The sequence below is a fragment of the Brugia malayi genome (genome assembly GCF_000002995.4).
Source record: "Brugia malayi strain FR3 genome assembly, contig: Bm_v4_Chr4_scaffold_001, whole genome shotgun sequence".
NCBI classification, from domain to species: domain Eukaryota; kingdom Metazoa; phylum Nematoda; class Chromadorea; order Rhabditida; family Onchocercidae; genus Brugia; species Brugia malayi.
In genome coordinates, this window is record NW_025062478.1 from 2,004,732 (window position 1) to 2,024,548 (window position 19,817).

Consider the following 19,817-nt stretch of genomic DNA (forward strand, 5'->3'; position numbering starts at 1 on the left):
CCAAAGATTTTGAAAATGAAAAAAAAAAAAAAAAAAAATTCATCTTTACACAACGATAAGGGTATTTATTTATTTATGAAATACAAATATTATTGAATGATTAGCATTATTGATTGATTTTTTATTTTTTGATCCTATTTTTTGATGCTCAAATCTATTACACATACATACAAACATACACACACATGCATAAACATACATATACACGCATACATACATACATAATATTATTAATTACATTTCTTTTTTTTTAATTATTAATTACAATATTTTTTAATTATTCTCTATTACTAATTACAATATTTGAAAGAATTGAATCATTCGATTTAAAGATTAAAAAAGAAAAAAAAAAATCGAATCGTTTAAATTTTTCACTTTCTTAACAAAGCAAAATTAAATGTTATCAACCGGATTGGGCTAACTGTTCCACGGAATGAAATATTGACCGGAATCTACTTCGTTGTGCAATATTACTGATTGCATTTTCAAGAATTCTTGCTTTCCTTCCTGCTTCATCCATACGTTTAGCTGTCCTTTTCAGAGCTTTTTTTGTTATTGTTGCTGGTAATGCAACACAAAATGCGCCGCTAGTTGAACTAAAAATAAAAAAAAAAAAAAATTTTTGCTCCTATAATTATTAATTTTCTTTTTTTGATTTTTAAATTTACATTCATTTTTCAAATTAATTTTTATTAATTTAGCATAAAATGAATTAATTTATAAACATGTATAAATGCGCTCTTTTCATTAATTTCCTTTTTTTTTTTTAATAAAAAACAAATAATTAATATTTAGAAATTATTAGGAAAAATCCATCTTCTCTTTTTTTTTTCTTCTTTTCATTTATTTCACATTTTGAATTCTATTTAGTAAGCAATTAAAAAATCATAACTTACTTACTTGTTTTTGATCGGCAATGAGCGCAAGGGAGTAACTGATTGATGTGATGAAGCGGCTTTTCTTAAAGCTGTCAATGCTGTAACTAAAATATTGGACCATTTCAGAATTATTGAATTTCAAAATTATGAATGTTTCATTGATTAATATATTTGTACAATTTCGTTTTCGTTCTCTTTTTTTCGTTTTTTTTTCGTTTTTTTTTTTTTGAACTTTTTTGTTATTTTTGTTATAATTTTAAGAATTACTTAAATGTGACATTACTTTTCTCAATCACAAGAAATGTCGTTAAACAATTAGCAAACAAAATGATAACAATTTCAAATAAATGATAAATATTTGAAAAATTAGCATTTTTGATTTCTATTTTGAATTTTCCAACTAAAATTCAGTGCTTAATTTGTTAGAATCTTGAAAGATACACTAATGATTTTAAACGTTACAAAAGAGAAATGAGAGAAAACTGATATGAATTTTGAGTAAAGTCATTTTCAATTTCAAAGAAAAAATTTTCATAAAAACCAAAGTTCATTGTTAAAAAAAGAATTTAAAATCATTTAGGATAAATTATTAAATTTTGAAGTTTTGATGAAAATAGCAGCTGTTAAGCATCATCAGAACATTATGGAAAGCAATTTAAAAGCTTCAAATAAATCAAAACCACAATTACATTTTAATTAACTAAGTTTAAAAATTGTTAAAGAAGATCGACAATCAAGATTTTAACTATTATTATAAGCAATATGTCAAATGTATTGCACATAGATTTTTTTTTTCAATTTCAAAGAAATAATTTTAATTTGTTAACAAAAATAAAAACAATTTGGAAACAATTTTTTGTAGATTATTTATAACAAAATATGTATTTAGAAAAAAATGGAAAAAAAAAGACCTTCTAAAGTTTGTAGCATATGATTATTCTTTTTTTTTAAATTTTTTTCTTCAATAGATTGCACTTTTTTTTTAAAAAAAAAAAAAAGAAACCAATTTGTCAATTGTTAAAAATTTCAATAAATTTTCTATTAAAAAAAAAGCTAACAGCAATATCTTCTTTTCTAAACACCTGTATATATATTACACCTGTGCATATATATGTATATTTATAGTTGTTTGTGAAATATTTTTACCACTTTCTTTTTTTTCTGCATTATTTTAATTTCATAAATAAATAGTAAGGTGATACTTAAATTTGAAAAATTCATAACAATCAATAATAAAATTTGTTTTTTTGTCTTTTTTTTGAAAATACTATTTGCGCTACTATAATAACTAATATTGTTTTTGTTTTTTAAACTTTTATTTTCTTTTTTAAATATGCAATATTAGAAAAACTTTTTGCTACGTTTATGAGAAATTTGTAAATTTCCCTTTTTTTTTTTCTCTCTTTTTGATGATACTAAAGATAAAATAGGGAAAATATTTGCCTTATAAATGATGAAAAGATTTGCAAAAATGTAAGAAATGAGTTAAAATGAAATATTGAAGTAGAATTTCAAGTTTATAATAGTATATCAAAAAGTTATTTATACAAAATATTATTTAAAAAATTTTGTTAGTTGGTGCAAATTTAATTTTAACTTATTTAGTCATATATGATAGGAAATAAGTTATTCTTTGATGAGATTAGCTATATTCTAGTCAATTTGTTATACTTAGTTAAGCCATTCTCAAACTACATAAGTAAAGTAAGATTAAAAAAAAAACAATATAAGATGAAGCAAAATATGAATTAAATCAATTTAATTACTTTAATTACTTACTTTATTGTTTTAAGTTTTAGATTAAAAAAGAAAATAACTGTTTCCATATTTTTTTTCTGTCAATTTTTTCTATCTACTTTCCTTATCTATTTTTTCTATCTATTTATTTTTTCAATCTTTTTTTTTTGAAAAATTGTTTTCCAGCCAGAAAAGAAAAAATATTTCGTTTGCAAAAATTATTTCAAAAAAGATTGGAACATTTAAAATGTTAGCCGTTGTCCGCTATTCATCTATGACTCACTGTTCTATAGCTATGATGTAATGATGAATTGATAGAATGATAAATAAATAAATAAAAATTAAATAAAATATTCTGCGACAAGTAGCAACTAAATAGTAATTGTCCAGAAATTAGCTTAAAAATTTTATTTCTAAAATAGTTCTTCTAAAAATCAATAAAACATTTGAAGTCTTACTAATTGAGTTAAAATTGATCAATTAGATCAATTTTTGCTAAATTATTTGCAAGTATAAAAATCATTTAAAAAAAAAATTTCCCGTGGTTTGTAAAATTTAAATTCTATTTGAAACTTTTCTTCAGTCACATAAGATCAAACAAATTTTTTGGTAGGAATTTGCAATCTGTGACATAAACCTTGGAAATACGTTCAATGATAAATTTAAAGCTTGAAAAAAAAAATTAAACTGATTTTTTAGAATTTTCCAAAAATTTTCAAGCTTTTTTTTCTATTTAAAATTTTGACATAATACACAAACCAATTGTTTCAGATTTAATTTTGATGAAATTGTTTTTTTTTTTTTTTTTTTTTAAAAAAGCTCATCATAAGTTAAAGTCATTAAAAGGTTAAGGAAAAAAAAAATTGAGGAAGAAAAAGTTGTTTGTTTTCTCATTTACAATGATCATATAAAAACATATGGTTTAAATTTTTCAAACAATTAAAAAAAAAATTTTTTTTTTTGTTAAAATTTTACGATGAAAAAAATTCGTTTTTTTTTTTTTTCATTTTTGCTATTCGAAATAATCATTTTGACATGAAAATTACATAAAAATCACTTTTTCTTTTCATTTTTTTTTTCCTTCAATAAAATTGGTGTGCAAAACAATTACATTTGATATGAGAAAAAATAAAATTAAAAAAACTTTTCCGTAAATGCCACACACATCGTTTCAGTAATACTATAAAGTCTAAACAGTAAATTTTCAAATTTTTGAAAAAAAAAAAAAAAAAAGATGAAAATAAATTGAAAAATGCTTATTAGATAGCTTGCAAAATATAGCTTCATAAACAATAAAACAATTATTTTAGTATGAGAAAAGAGAGGGAGGAAGAAAAAAAAAAAAAAGGAGAACAAATGAAAAATTAGGAACAAACAAAAAGAAAAGATATATACGAGTGCTAGAAAGAAGCAAATTTTTGTGGTTAAAAAAAAAATATATAAAAAAAATATTTGCAAAAGAAAAATGCCGACAAATTGGTTTGGAATCTTTTCTAGGATAAAAAAAAAAAATAGAAGTAGAAAAGTAACTGTTTGAAGATGAGAGAAGAATGAAAGAAGTGTGTAAGAACTTTCTCTTTACATTTTCAATTTTTGACAAATTATAATAGATTGAAGCTATGAACATCATCGTTTATTATTGCATCATTTTGAAACATTTTCAATTTATAAATCATTCTACTCTAAAATTTTAGGTGAATTTTTTGTTGTTTTTCTTTTTTTTTTAATTTTTGAAATATTCATTCTTTTACTTTTCTTATCCTTTCTATTTCTATCATTCGTTTTCTTTTTTCTAACTGCTCATAAAAAAAAAAAGACTTCATAAAATGTTAAAATAAATTAAAAAAATTTTAACAATCACAAAAAAAAAAATGAACTATAAACAATTATATAAATATTATTAATATATAGATAATAAAAGGCTATTTGGATTAGATAATTAATATAGCATTAATTTTCCATTTATCCTTTTTCATTAAAAAGTGACGAACAAACATTTTAATATAATAATAATATTTGAGAATTTAAAAAAAAAAAAAAAGAAAAACTAAAATTATTTCTTCAAGAAACACTTAAGCATTATTAATCTTACTTATATACATAATTAAATTATCATAAATGTTCTAGTAAAAAAGAGCCAAATAAATGAATGAAATAATTGGACAAATAAAATAGAAGCATTTAAATGGATAAATTTGACCATTATTGATGAATCAATAATGGTCAAATTCTTATGCTCAAATATTACTATTGCAAATGAATGATAATGGTGATATGATAATAAATATTATTAATAATATGATAACAAATAGCAACAATTACTTACCGTAATCATCATCCTTAGAATTTGTAGCATCCATATTTTTACTTTTTAAGATCGTTGAATGTGCATCGCATAGATCTATCTTATCGTTCATTAATTCTGCAGAAATTTGCAAATTTGTTGATCCATTCTTTAACTGACGTTCAATTTGATCCAATGCACGTCGTTTTGTATTTAAAGCACATAAATTGCATCTGCAAAAAAATATTACTAATAAAAAATTAATCAAATTTATTCATTGAAATTTGACATTTAATTCGTACAAAAAATACGCCATTATTAATTTGATAAAGTTATCATTTATCAAAATTTCAAGATAACATTATTTGATACTAGCATGATTATCTCGGAAATTAGTAAGATAAGCACGGATTGATGAAACAAAAAGTTATTTTAGGTAAATGATAATTGTTCACAATGTGAAAGCTTAAACTAGAATTTTGCTTTACAGTGTAATCACATAATTATAAGATTAAATTTATTCAGAAATTCGTTTTTTTTTTTTTTTTATTTTTCTTACTTTTTTTTCAAAATTTGCTTCAAAAATTTACTAAATGGAAGAGGAAGTTTTATTTAATTAGTCTCCAGAATTTGAAAAAACAAAAAAAAAAAAAAAAAAGGAAAAAACCATTGAAAATTTGCCATAACATTTGATTAATCATCATTGGTCGGACGACGATAATAATAGAGAAATTCTATTCTCGTCGTCGTCAATCAGTCTGTAAACTAAGAGAAATAGCAAAAAGAGGGAATAGAGGTGAAAGTGGAGAATTGAGAGGTAAAAATGAAAAAAAAAAGCTAAACGGATAGTACATGCTATTTTAATGTAAAAATCAAATAATTCTCGTGAGTGTCATTAAAAAAAAAAAAGAAGAAAAGTGGTTTGAGTGAATTATGCTAAGGAGGTAGAAAAGGATGAAAAGAAGAGAAGGGAATATACCCGAGATTTCCTTTCCTTGTTTAGATGTTAGTTTTGAAGAGTAAATATCAAATCTATCCTTTTCTATTTTAATTTGTATAAATTAGTTTTTGAAATATACAAGCAATTTTATTTGACCAATCATTGCTTTTGTTTCCAAAACTTTTTTTTTTTGTTTGATTAAGCTTAATTTTATTTGCACTTTCATTCATAAATAAGCCAATCAAATCTTTCTTTCAAAGAAAAAAAAAAGAAAGGAGAGAGAGAGAGAGAGAGAGAAACAAAGAACGAATAAACAACTATGGCTTTATTTTTCTTCCTAATTAAGGATATATGACAAAAAATAGAAAATATAAAAATATAAATTATAAAAATTTAAAAATATAAAATAGCATACAAATTATTAGCTAACAAATTGATTAAATTTTGCAATCATTTTTCAATCTTGATCACATCTCAATAATTATACTACAATAGAGGAAAGCTAACGAAAAACGACAAATGAATTAAGTGGGATAAGCTAATAACATTTCATTTTTGTGGTAAGGAATAAATTATAATTATTTAAATTAAATAATATTATTACTATTCGATGAAGTGAAGGAAAGATTTCTACATAATAAAGCATTCAAAAAAGAAAAACAATGAAAATGTTTATAACTTAATTTTAGTTCTATTTTTAATTTTTTGAATAAGATAGGATAATTCAGGACATATATATTGAGAAAGAAGACTGAAATATTATCTGAATATGCAAATTTGAAAATTTGGAAGGTCAGATGAATTATGATTAAAATTAATTGCATAAGAGAATGATGATTGATAGTTTAATTGAAAATGAACTCTGAATAGTGCAACAAAAATAGCGCAATTAATCAACTGAAGCAATAGTAATCTCTCAGTGATTTTCATTCTTCTCTTATGTTCTTCATAGAAAATGACAAATTGAAAAACAATGATAAATTTTTAACTCTAAAAATATTATTGTCCTTTTGTTAATAATACAGCGAGAGCAATGCACCACAAACAAAAATAAAGAAATATTTAGTTATTGTCATTCAAACTTTTACCAGCATTACATATCAATCAGAAATGAAGAAAATTGAAATTGACAAAGTGCTAAATTAAATATCCATTTAAAAAATAAAATTTTTTAAATAAAAGATTTCTCTTCTCATCACATCCTTCTTGATAGTGTAAAAGAAAAAAAAAAAAAAAAGTGCTAGAATATTGTCATTATTTTTGAACTACAAAATGATTTATGAATTATTGCTGATCATAACTTTTCACTTTGAAAATTTTTCATTAAAATCATGAAGCTATGAGCGATATGGGAAAAAGAGAAAAATGATTAGAAGAGAGAGAGAATATTGATGATATTAGTGGGAAGAAGAATACATTTCACGCACACTTCTCGTGAAAAGTCTGATAATTTATAGCTTTCATTTTTAACTCTATCTTTTGCTGATATTATATACCTTTCTTTTCTTTTTGTCCATTTAAATTGATTTAGAAATTTTTAAAAATTATGATTAATTGGGTTTAGTCTTTTTTTTTTTTTGCCCAGCTTTATTTAGATCTCATTAGTCTAGTTCAGCTTTTTTTTTTTTTTTCATCAATTTAATTATATAAAATAAAAATTTTAGTTAATTATATGAAATAAAACAAAAAAAAAAAAACAATAAAAATTTTACTCAGTTCTATCTTTTATCAGTAATTAAATATAAAAAATAAAAAAGATATCAGTATTAACAATTACAATCGAAAATTTCAGATAATTCAAATTTTTGATCGAACTTAACACTTATCAAATATTAGACACAATGATCTAATTTAATAAACAAGACATTCCTAGGTTTACAGCTATCAATTAAATTATGCGTTAAAGTGATTTTCGGTTATTTATTCAATTTTAGAAATTATTTAGTTTAATTGTTTAATAGCATTCTAACAAGCAAAAGCAATCGCTGCAACAAAATTGTAAATATTTCTTTTTATTTTTAAAGACTTATTTATGCATAATTTGCAACAAAACAACTTCTCACAATGTAATAAGCTTAATTATGCCATATAATCTATAATACGTTGACGTCATACTTTATAATCAAATTACATATCTGAAATCATCGTAAAAATGAATTATTTGTAAGTGAAAATGATCTAATCAGTGATAATTATTTATCTCAATTGATTTTTATTTAAAAAAAAAAAAAAAAAAACTGCTCAATTAATGATGACATAATTATTACATGCAAAAACAATTTTCTAAATGTTAAAAACTTTTAAAAATCAAAAAAAATATAAAAAAAAAAAAAAAAAAACAAAGCACAAATTTTAATCTATGAAACAGTCAGCCATCTTCTCTAATTAATCTTTCATTTGATTTTAAGTTGTTGAAAACATGAAGTGTTAATGTTTCCTTTTTCTCTAACATTGTTGCTGTTAGTATTACAAATAAATGGAAATGTTTCTCAATGCACTAAAATAATTAAAAAATTTTAATTTGAAATTAATTAAATGAAAACTTGATAAAACAAAAATAAAAAAAAAAAGAAAAACTTCTGATATTTTTTATTAAAATATCAAAATAAAATGCTGAACTAATTTTGCTATGCAAAAAAAAAAAAAATAATTCATATCATATTTGAATTAGGGGTCATTTGATGTCGTAAAAAAAAAAAAAAAAGAAAATGAGATGCTTGTATCCTTGCTCTTATCACTATTGATTGATCACATAATCATATCTGTGATCAATACAAAGAAAGCCTAAAATTGTTTATGTAAAATGATTTAAATGGAAAAATTGTAATGAAATATTTCACCTGTACTGCACTTAATTTTAATTTATTAAATGAAGAAAATGCTAAATTGCTAGTGTTATTGTTGCAAAAAAAAAGGAAAAAAATCATTTCATTGACATTAAAATATACTAATTAATTGATTAATGTTTAATTCGGAAATATTTAATCACAAAAATCAATCCTTTAACTCTTTTTCCATAGAGACAAAGAAAAAATTTCTGTTATTCTTTCTTTTTCGTCTGCTATGAAAGGAAAAAAAAAAACTTTCAGAGATTAATTGTTTTATGAGAAAACAAAAAAAAAAAAAAAAGCAAAAAAAAAAAGGAGTAGCAGAATAACTAAATTTATTGTGGCATTCCAGATAAAAGTTATTAAGTTTCCGCTTTTTTTTTTTGAAAAATTTGAATTATTCTTTGCATAACATTTTAAATAATTTCATTTTGCTTTTTATTTTATTCATTAAATGATAATTGAATAAAATATAATTGTTTGAATCATTTAAATGAGTTACAATCTCGAAATTATTGATGCTATCTTAGTATGAAAATTATCAAAATTATCATAAAATTGCTAATATTATATTAATCAATAATTATTATGTAAAAAATTTCAATCAACGAATATTTTTGACCTTCTTTTAACATTATGAGAAATAAAGATGGAATGAAAATAGAAGTGATAAATAACAAAGCATATCAATTATGTCGGATAACTTGAAGTAATTTGTTTAGTTTTTGAAAGACTCAAAAACTTACGGACAATGACGATAGGGACATTTTTGCTTGTGACCTTTTTTTGGCTGATTAAACATACCATGATTGGCACACAATTGGCACATATACTGCTCTTTTGGCATCTATAATTAAACTTTTATAAATGATTAGCAAAAAAAAAAAAAAGAAGTTAAAATAGCAAAGTTTAAAGATCAATAATGATAAACTTAAATGGTAAACATTTTATATATTTCTCAGATAAACTAGCGTGAAAGTACAATGCACACCTTTTGACAATTTAGTCAAAACTTCATCTCACCCACATATCATTGCAAAAGAAATTTCAATTTGTTGATTGATCAATATCTTTTGAAAAAGGAGAAAGAAAGAGAAATATAATCTAAGTTATTATTATTGTTTTTGTTTTTCTTTAAACTAAATGCAAGAATTATTTATGTAACTACTAAAATAAAAAAAAAACAAAACAAAAAATATCAGTAAGCAATCAGAAAATTTTCTCGTAGAACTTCACTTGTACATCTCATACTGATATGATTACGATAATGCCACAATAACTGGCAAAATTATTGCATAGGAAATCTTTTTTAATGAAATAAACCTAAGATATTGCTAGAATATGCTAACTACTTGAAGCTAACCATGAATGGATAGCTCTAAAATTGATGCTATAGAAAACAATGTCTAAAGTTATTTTACAAATTTGAGTTTCATAATGAAAATAATTGATAACTTAATATATTTACTCAATATAGCTTTAATTCTAACAAAATATTATTTCTGTTTTGAATGGATACTGTAAAATGTTGGTATTGATGCTCTCTGCACCACTAATGATAGTGATTTTAATAGCTATAATGTGGAATCAATGATAATAATAATAGTAATAAGTAAGAGTATAATAAAGTAATAATAATAATGACAATGGTAATGATATTAATAATAATAACGATAATAATATTAATAGTAATAATAATAATAATAGTAATACTAATGATAGTAATAATAATAGAGTTTGAGACAATGAAAAAAAATTGGAAGAATATTTGCAAAAGTTATGACCAATTCTAACAAATCATGAAATTTAAAATATTTTTAAAGATAAAAGAGGAAGGAAATGAGACAGAGGGATAAAAAGAGAGAGAGAGAGAGAAAGAGGGAGAGAGAGGGAAAGAAGAAAAAGAGCGAAAATTTAAAGCTAAAAGGGCGGCACTTCATAAGTGAAAGGCGGGACGTAACCAGTGATAAAGCCATCATCCTCCTACATTTTGCAACCAACCAATGAAATTAACAATATCTCTTTTCTCTCTCCCTCTCTCCCTCTCCCTATTTCTCTTTCTTTCTCTCTTCACTGTTACTCATCAGTGAAACACGATATTAAGCTCAATTTGACAAAATGAAATTTAAAAAAATAAGCAAAGTTTCCTTTTGTTTTTTCAAATATTTCAAGTGTTAACAGAATTTCCTTTGTTTTGAGCTGATTTTCATGGAATCATAAATATCTTAGATAAGCGATAATTAAGAAATGAATAATTATAAAAGATAATTCTAAAATAGTTCAGTGCAAATATTTCTAATTTAGTACTAGACGGACCGGAATAGAAATCATCTCTTTCCGGTCATTCTTATTGGTTAAAGATTTATTTTTCAATTTAGATGAATTTCCATTTCATTAACTGAAAAGGAAAAAAAAAGAATTATTTGTTGTATAAGTTGTTGAAACTGTCATATAAGTTGACATATCATGAAATCAAATTCATTAAATACTCTATACTTGTTTTATCAAAAAAAAACTATCATATTTTCATAGTTTTATTTTTATAGATCTACTCGTGTGAATTAATTTTAAGTATCTGAATTTAAATTACTAAAAAAAAAAAGACAGAATAACAAAAAGAAGTAATGAGCAGAAATAAATCTACGAATTCTAGTTGAATAATGCAAGAGTAATAAATAATTACCAAGAGAAGGAATAATACTTAAGTAAAATTAAACATCTGCAGTAATTGAACTAATAAATGCGATGAAACAAAGTAAAATATTTGCAAATGATCAAACATAGTGTCACTTTCTTATACATTTCTGCAAAATCAGAATAACTTTCATTTTCAGTTTATTAAAATATTTCAGATTTACCACAGTTCATTTTATTAATTAGAAATTTTAACAACAAAAGGATATTTAATGAATAAAATTCATATCAAAATATCATCTTTCATACTATAATTTTGAAATTTAATCATAATATATATTAATTGAAAATGAATTATCAAATTGCCAGGAATGCACAACTAAACAATTGCAAAATCATTATGTTTGCGGGAAGAAATAAGCATTAAATTTAAAATTTTTAACATATTGCAACGATAGTATGGAGTATTCGAATTGTTGTTAATAATAGTATCATAAATGGTTTTAATCATTGTCATTAAATTTTGTTGTAGTACTATTATAAACAATAAAAGTGAGCAATATTTGATAAAAAAGAAAGAAAGAGATAAAATCAAATTGGCGATATACTTAAAGAATATTATCACACAGGTGTTCACTTATGAAAATGAGGTAATTATCCAGTTGATAATACGAAAATCAACATTTTTCGTTTTAATTATGTATTTTACCTGTATAATATTTAAATCAATTCTGTTGTCATATTTTATAAGCTAATCAATTCCGCTGTTATATTTTATGGGACCAAACTTAAGCTAACTTAAGCCAGTTAATACATTAAAAAATAATTTTTAATATCGTAGCGTTTTTTTTTTTTTTTTTTTTGAGAAATATAGCATGCATATGCTTGAATAGTCATATTTGACATTGTTTTTTTTTTTCTTTTATTCTTTTTGTTATCAAGATACGATTGGACATCTGTAGCAAACACCGAAGATAAATTTAAAATCTTTAAATACTGAATTTACAATGCTACATTTATCTTTTATCGTTTGATAGACATTTGATTAAAATTATGCAAATCATAGAAAAAGGAAGGAAATACTAGATTAAATACTACTATTAAATCTACAAAAAAAAAAAAAAAAAAAAAAAAAAAAAAAGAATGATTGAATCTAAATTTAAATTGAAAAAAGTAAGAAAAAATGAAAAGCCATTAAGTATTTTAGGAAGTTTTGCCTTGGAGAAATTTATTATTCGAAATCCCTTCAAAAAATCAAAAAGAATCGAAAAAGCCGCATTTCAAGCTTAAATCGATGCACCAATTTGCCTTCAAACTGTCTTATTAGTAATATATGGAGAAATTTTCCGTAAATTGTGCCAATGAATTATAGGTGCAAATATTTTTTTTTTTTTTTTTGTTTAAGCTTAAAAATTTTTTGGTATTGCTATTAAATAATTCACTCTTTCACTTTCTCTCTCTCCCTTCTTCTCTTTCTCTCTCTTATTTCCATTTTTGTTTTTTGTGTATTTTCTAGTTTATTTTAGTCTGCACAGTGAGATGATCAGAAATAACAGGATGGTAATCATTTTTCTCTCATTTTTTGAATTTAAAATTAAAATTAACACGGTCTACTATTTTTGCTTGAAGCTCGACATCCATTTAAAACTTAATGCAACCAAATATTCTCAAACACTTTAAAGATTCTTTTTATATGCGATATTTCTGAAAAGGGAATGATTGATATAAATAATTTTGGGGTATAAAATGATAGATAACAGTATTGAATCTTTATTTCAAAATGATAAAAAGAAAAAGATTTTTTTAAGTTTCTATCAGAAATCGGTGGTTCTGCAGTTTTTTTCCCAAAATTGAGCATAATAATAAATATAAAATAGGTAGTGTCCAATGAAAAGTACTTCAAAAGGATCTTTGAGAACTTTTTTTATTTAAAATAAAATTAATTCATAAAAATGTAAAAGAAATAATTTTTTTTCAATCTGAAGTAGTGAGAAAAATTTTATAAAGAAATGCAAACTAGGATTATTAGAATTAATTACTGTTCATTGTTTTTCTAAAATTTGTTGCTGAAGTAATATTTTATTTTAACTGGAATATTTTCATTCAACAAAATTATCAGTTAAAAATAAATTGAAATCTTTTATGAGTCATAATTTTGTCCCTTGGCATTATTGCTATTTGATAGTGATGAATTGAGCAAACAAAATAGTGATTGAATGTTTTGAAACTAAATCATTGCCTAATTCCATTAAATATATTTGATTGACTAAAAATTTTGGCTAAAAAAGTTCAATAAATTATCATAGCGAAATTGGCTCTATACTGAAAATTATGTCCCCTAACTTATTTTCAAAGGTTTGATTGGTCAAATAACTTGAAATGGAGTCATCCTTAACTTTTAGAAAGTAATTCATACTTATGACACTACGTGACTAAATGAATTAAACTTTAAAGGTATTATAATTAAACTTAAATACATCAAAGGAAGAAGTAAAATAAAAAAAGTTTGTTCATAACTGCAACAAAGAAAATACAACAAAATCTTTACTGCAGTTAGCTAATTATAAAAACATTTTCCTTGCAACAATTTGTCCAATTAATTGAGAATAGGACAGATGGATATGGTGGATGAGGCCAAAACTCTACCAGGCCAAGTGACTCAGCTTTCAAAGTATTTATTGACTGGGACATTTGGCCAGATAATCATTAGGAGCTAACTTTTTGCAATGTTTCTGATCACCAATTTAGCCTGAAGATTTTCATTTGATTTCTTCTACTATCACTTACTCAACATTTTTACTCAAATATGTTTCGTCTATAATCGCAGTAACAGCAAATTATCAAATAATGGCGACAACAGTTAAGTAACTTTGACAATATTCGAATGCTTTTTTTTCCGTTCAATTAAAAATCCAATAGAAAATCTAATGGTACTTCTTTGGTTTTTCCGATTATCAATTATCGATAAATCGAAGAATCTCAATATGACTAACATTGAACTTTATTTTTGGTGTAGCTGTGTGAAAATCAAAGTTTCGATTAATTATTGACCATTTCTGATGACCTATTACTAAAATTCTAATCTTAAAATCCTAGTTTCCATAAGATTTCTTGAAGAGATTTTGTTCTTTTTTAGTAAATCTTAAATCAAATACTTCCTTAGCATTATCAATAGCATATGATGAAAAAAAACTTAAAAAAAAAAAACATTAGAATTATTTTTGGCTTTTTGTTCAAAAGCATTTTTTTTTTAGTTCGAAATAACTGTATAGCAAAACAGAAAGTAATAATTTATTGATAAAGGAAGATAAGCATTAAAATATTGCCGTATAATTACAGATATTTTGAATATACATATTTCATTACAAAGTAACAAAATTCAATGATACAAAAAAATTAAAAAAAAAACGCAATTACCTTTAGTCTGAATATTTGTTTCCATAATGAAGAAAAAATGATATTATGAAATGAGATTTTAAGAATTAATTCTATTCATTATAATTAATAATTTTTAAAATTATTTGCAAATTTTTGAGCATATTTTTTTTTAAATACCATTAAGGAAATTTTTAAAAAATTTTCATTTTACTTACTGACTAACTTCATTTTACTTATTTCGAAGTTTTGTATCTTTCCTGTTTTCCTGTAAATCTTGCCTTGAATTTCTCACTATTCTATTCAGCAAGCTTCTCGAGTATTGAAAAAGACGCTTGAATCAGATGCAATTTCAATTTTTATAACGATTCAAATTTGTTTAATACTTTGTTCAGAAAACCAAATTTTCTCACATCAAAATTTGTCCTTGTTATGGTGATTTAATGGAATTGCTTTCGCTGTACCTTTTTTCAGCACCTCAACACTTTTCCATTTTTTTTCGTCAACAAAAATCTTTCAAAATTTTGTGGTAAAAAGTTCCACGAAATTTCCGATTAGAAAAAAAAAAGGTAAAAAAAAGAGATTTAAGGAAAAAGAAAGAAGAAATTTGAATGGAATAGTTTATAAATCGTATCAGACAAAATTTAGTATGTTAGATTAAAGAATGAAATAGATTTTGAGGAACAAAATTTTAAAATATTCTTATGTGCATTACGTAAAATATTCATATACTCTTATATATTTAATATTTTGTTCCATAACAATTTGAAAAATTTTTTTTTTTTCAATTTTAATTTAATTTTTTTCAATATCAATCAACATTTATATTACATGTCTTTATTACAAAAGATATTTGTGAACAAACACAGCGTAATATCACATCTTTAACATGAAAAAATATATGCAAAGATGATAATAGGATGAAATGCATGAAAATAGATTTAACAATAAAATTAAATTTAAAACAAAACTTAAATTTTTAAAATTAAATTAGTAATGAAATTAAGTTTGAATGGATTGATTTCAAAGTAATAAACTATGCTCAAAAATTTAGAAATCCAACCATGAAATTTGTTGGAGGAAAACTTGTTGAAACAATCTGCGCAATGAATTAACAAACAGTGTTGAATGTCAACACTCATTGAGACTTCAAAAGTTTCAAAGTGCGACCGGTCGGATGCTGAGGAAAAGATGGCATGTGTCTTCCGGTTTCAGATGATGAGGTTTAAATGGGGATCATTTGAGCTTCGGGCAGTTTTTGCCGGATCAGTACTGAGTTTTTGGGGTCTATGATTGAGAATAAGATGGGAAACTATTCGAAAAATTAATTGGTTGAAAGTGGAGCTGCACTGAAAGCGATTTTTTTATCATGGCTGGCCAGAGTTTAAAAAATTTTTAAAAATTTTTTGTATTTTTCAAAGTGAATACCCATAGATTGAGCTTGTTTGCAAAAGTAAATCTACAAAAAAAAGTAAAAGGTGAAGGAAGATAGAAAAAATATGTCAGTAACAGCCGGAAGATTGAGGATGAAATAAATATAAACAGTGATTAGCAAAAGTTGCGGATAATTTTTCTGGCGACAATTCTTTTGTGAAATCCTATGAGATTTCTCCATTATAACGGTAGTGGAATGATAAAATGTGATAGGGAAGGTTGACGGGAGAGAGTGGTTATAAGGTAGTGCAAAGTCCAAATGTTGCTAAGGAGCCCTGTATCAAGTAAATAAAGTCTGAAAGCGTGATATATTCTAAAAAGCTATAGTGATATAACTCTTTATAGAAGATAATTATTAATCAGATTTAATTTGAGTCTTTTAAAATTAAGTGTATTTTTTGATCAGTAGCTTTGTCAGTTCTGAATTCTTGTTCACCTTTAAGTTATTGGAACTGCTTTTGACTATTACTGCTCTATAAATTAATTATCGACCTAACTACGCTTAATTTGTTAATTTTCACTAGTAATAACCTAGTATTTTGCAATGAGAATGTTATATTTTAGATCAACGTGAAAATGCGCTTTCGAGGTTGGGGTCGCCGTGGTCCAACACCACTTTTTCCACCCTTATATGGACCTCCGCCTGGTGCTACACCTTCAGGACCGGTATTTGCATGTCGACCAATGTCGTTCGATTTGGCACTTTGTGAAGCTAGTTTTCCAAGAATCAAAGAAATGGATGATACCGATTTGGCACAAGTATTCTACATTGCTTTTTCTCTTTGCTGTGTATTCAGTAGTTATAAGTTTTTTTTTTTATTAATTTCTATTAATATAAAATTTTATTAATATAACACGTGGGTGTCATTTTTCTAAACATTTTCAGAATTTTTTTTATTTAATTAAGGCAATAACTAAGCGGCATCAGGAAATTACACCAACACCAGTTGAACAAACCGCAGTTCTTGGATTGATATCAAAAATCAAAGCTGCAATTGAGAAGATCAGTGCTGCTCCCGATCTTCTACCCTCTGTGGTAAGCTGTGCTGCTATATTTGCTCTGCAAGTAACTGGATGCTTTTAATAAAAATATGTAATATTTTGAGTACGTTTTAAGTGACTGTACTTACGAGTTGTAACAGTGGCATGGAAGATTATACTTGTAAGTTGTAATAATTGTATGCAAGAACGCATGGATTATAAGGATATTAAATGTCTACTTTTATCGTTTTCAGACTGTTGAAGAATTTCGTGAAGTAGGGTCATTTCGGAAAGGTACCATGCTTGCTGGTCATAATGTTGCTGATATTGTTGTTGTGTTGCGTTCTCTTCCGACAGGTATACTTAAGCCAGTTTTCTGAAATTCTTTTCAATGCTCATCAGGCTAATGCGCATGCAGTGCTTCCAAGTGCAGCTTTATACTGAATGACCGAACATCAACATTGACATTGAACATGGTACTTATCATTTCAGTTCATTATTTATTGTAAATATTGCTAATCGTTGTTTTAGTGGAAGCAGTATCAGCACTGGGCCAAAAGATTGTTGAAGAGCTAAAAGCAAATGACAAGGAGGGTTTGTTTCCTCTTGTCATGCTTCTTTTTTTTTTTTTTTAGATTCTCTCGTCTATTGTTTTAATTTTTACAATTATTTACATGCTGAATATATGGAAATTATGCGTTTACTGCTCGTTGTAGATCATCTGTACTGTTCTTAAATTCTGCAACTGGCTTTAGTTTTATGATTCTGTGTATTCAATTTGACTTTTCACACTTCCTGCTAGAAAATACAATTTTAGGATGCTTCAGCAAATTTTCTAACTTTAGTGTATGGCTGTATTTCTCGAGATTTCGGTTGTGAATTAGCTGGTCCAAATGCAATTGTGCGTTTATTGATAACTACAGTTCCATCCAATGCAAAACTTCTCGAACCTGATCTTCACTGTACAGTTTTCATGCTTCAGATCTTTTTAGTTATTGAAATCTTATAAAATTATATCAGTATTATGAAATGTTGGGATTTGTATGTATAATTTTTTGTTATATCTGTAATTTTTTAACTGTTATATTTAAAAAATTACATTTTTTTCCTAGTGAAAGAAAGCATAATGATCTCACATATGGCTGCCCTGAGACATGCGCGATGGTTTGAAGAGAATGCATCAAATCCAACTATTAAGGTTAGCAGGATGATTTAATGACGGTAGTATTATGATTAAACTTTTTCTAACTATGTAAAATATTAGGCGTTTTAAATGATTTTCGTTTGTTTCGGCTTTTTTAAAATAAATTTTTTATGTAATCAGAGGATCTGTGTTGCAGATTTTGATTCGGATCATGAAAGATATTCGTAATCGTTTCGACCAGTTGAAAGACTTGAGCGTTTGGAATATAGAATTAATTGTGTGTTAACTTTTCTGGATTTTTCTTAAATGGCTGTGGGGAATTGATGTCTGATTTCAGTTTCATTTGTTCGTAAAGAAAACTAGCACTGAAAATGAACAAAAAGATATGAGGAAGAGAAAGCAGTTTAAAGACGGGAAAGGGATAGTTGAAGCTAAACATTTTAGATTTCTCGATATTTGTCGTTTCACTAATTTGATTTAGTCACATTATGCGGTGGTGAATACAGCATCACAACAACCACTTTCTGCGAATCAAGCATTTCGACGATTTTTTCAACTTCTTGCTGCCGGATTATTACTTCCCACTTCACCGGCGCTAAGTGATCCTTGTGAGCAGGCTCGGCGTATTCATCAATCGCTAACTTATGAGCAGATGGTTAGATTTGCTGTTGCTCCTATTGCTTTAGATTTTGATTATTCTTTTTATATTGCTAAAACCAAAATGAAGACTACCCAGCAGTTCAAGGAATTTTTTCAAAAATTTTTTTATGCTATAATATTATATCATTATTTTTTCATCCTCATGCTTGAGTTTTTTTTTTTTTTTTTTCACATTAACACTGCATCATTTGTTTTTCAGGATCAGTTGTGTAGCTCATCACAAACACTTTTGCGAATTATTTGTCATGGTGGTTATAAACATGTATTAGGATTAGAGACATCAAAAAGCGGTTAGTATTTCCATGATAGCGTTTTATTTCCCTTTGTTCATCGATTTAAAGTATGTAAGTTAATCTTTGGAAAGTGATTTCTCAACATTTGAAATTATTTAATTCAGTTTATTGATTTCTGAAATTTCTAGGGCTGGTAACCGATATGACATTTTGGGGTGATGTAATTGTCACACCTTTAGAAGCAGCTTATATTGACAAAGTAATGGAGCCCATGTATGAAGATGAAATTAGTGGTGAGAAATCGGATGAAGTAAGAACTGATAGTATGGATACTCAAATCGTAAAGTGATTTAATTATGCTTTATATGCTCTTTTTAAATCTTTTGCACAGATATATAGTTTCTGACGTTATCCACTTTTTGAACAAACTTTCTTGGACATCCGTTTTTGTCAATTTTTTTTTTTGATAGTGGTTCATTTTTAATCTGAGATCTTTTCCTTTTAACTCTATTTCAAATCCATAACTTCTTAACTGTACCAATAAGTTGAAATTGTTAGAGTTTGCTGGTAATTTGGAAAAATTTTCTTTTCGTTGAAAAAAAGTTTTATTCAGTTTTATTATACTGCTGATATTTTTTTAAATGTTAGTTTTGGATGTGTAAGAATTTTTATTCGTATGTTGCATATTT

At 25.1% G+C, this 19,817-nt stretch overlaps 2 protein-coding genes and 1 further gene across 3 annotated transcripts; 2 read left to right on the forward strand and 1 right to left on the reverse strand.

Annotated features, from left to right (window-relative positions):
* Nucleotides 1-403: 403 nt before the first annotated feature.
* Bma-mab-23 (Uncharacterized protein) lies at nucleotides 404-9,514 on the reverse strand (the record flags this gene model as incomplete). The annotated part of the gene is made up of 4 exons (XM_043081340.1): nucleotides 404-596; nucleotides 901-982; nucleotides 4,942-5,132; nucleotides 9,414-9,514. 4 exons carry the CDS (start codon nucleotides 9,512-9,514, stop codon nucleotides 404-406), a joined length of 567 nt encoding a protein of 188 aa, XP_042937274.1.
* A 997-nt stretch (nucleotides 9,515-10,511) lies between these two features.
* Bm15616 lies at nucleotides 10,512-10,746 on the forward strand. The gene has a single exon (XR_006227998.1). The product of XR_006227998.1 is annotated as a pre-microRNA Bm15616 (primary transcript).
* Nucleotides 10,747-16,686: 5,940 nt separating this feature from the next.
* Nucleotides 16,687-19,477, forward strand: Bm16928 (DZF family protein; the record flags this gene model as incomplete). Its single annotated transcript, XM_001894478.2, has 10 exons — nucleotides 16,687-16,869; nucleotides 17,018-17,146; nucleotides 17,346-17,448; nucleotides 17,623-17,685; nucleotides 17,937-18,053; nucleotides 18,204-18,289; nucleotides 18,432-18,512; nucleotides 18,717-18,890; nucleotides 19,095-19,185; nucleotides 19,317-19,477. 10 exons carry the CDS (start codon nucleotides 16,687-16,689, stop codon nucleotides 19,475-19,477), a joined length of 1,188 nt encoding a protein of 395 aa, XP_001894513.2.
* Between the last annotated feature and the right edge of the window lie 340 nt (nucleotides 19,478-19,817).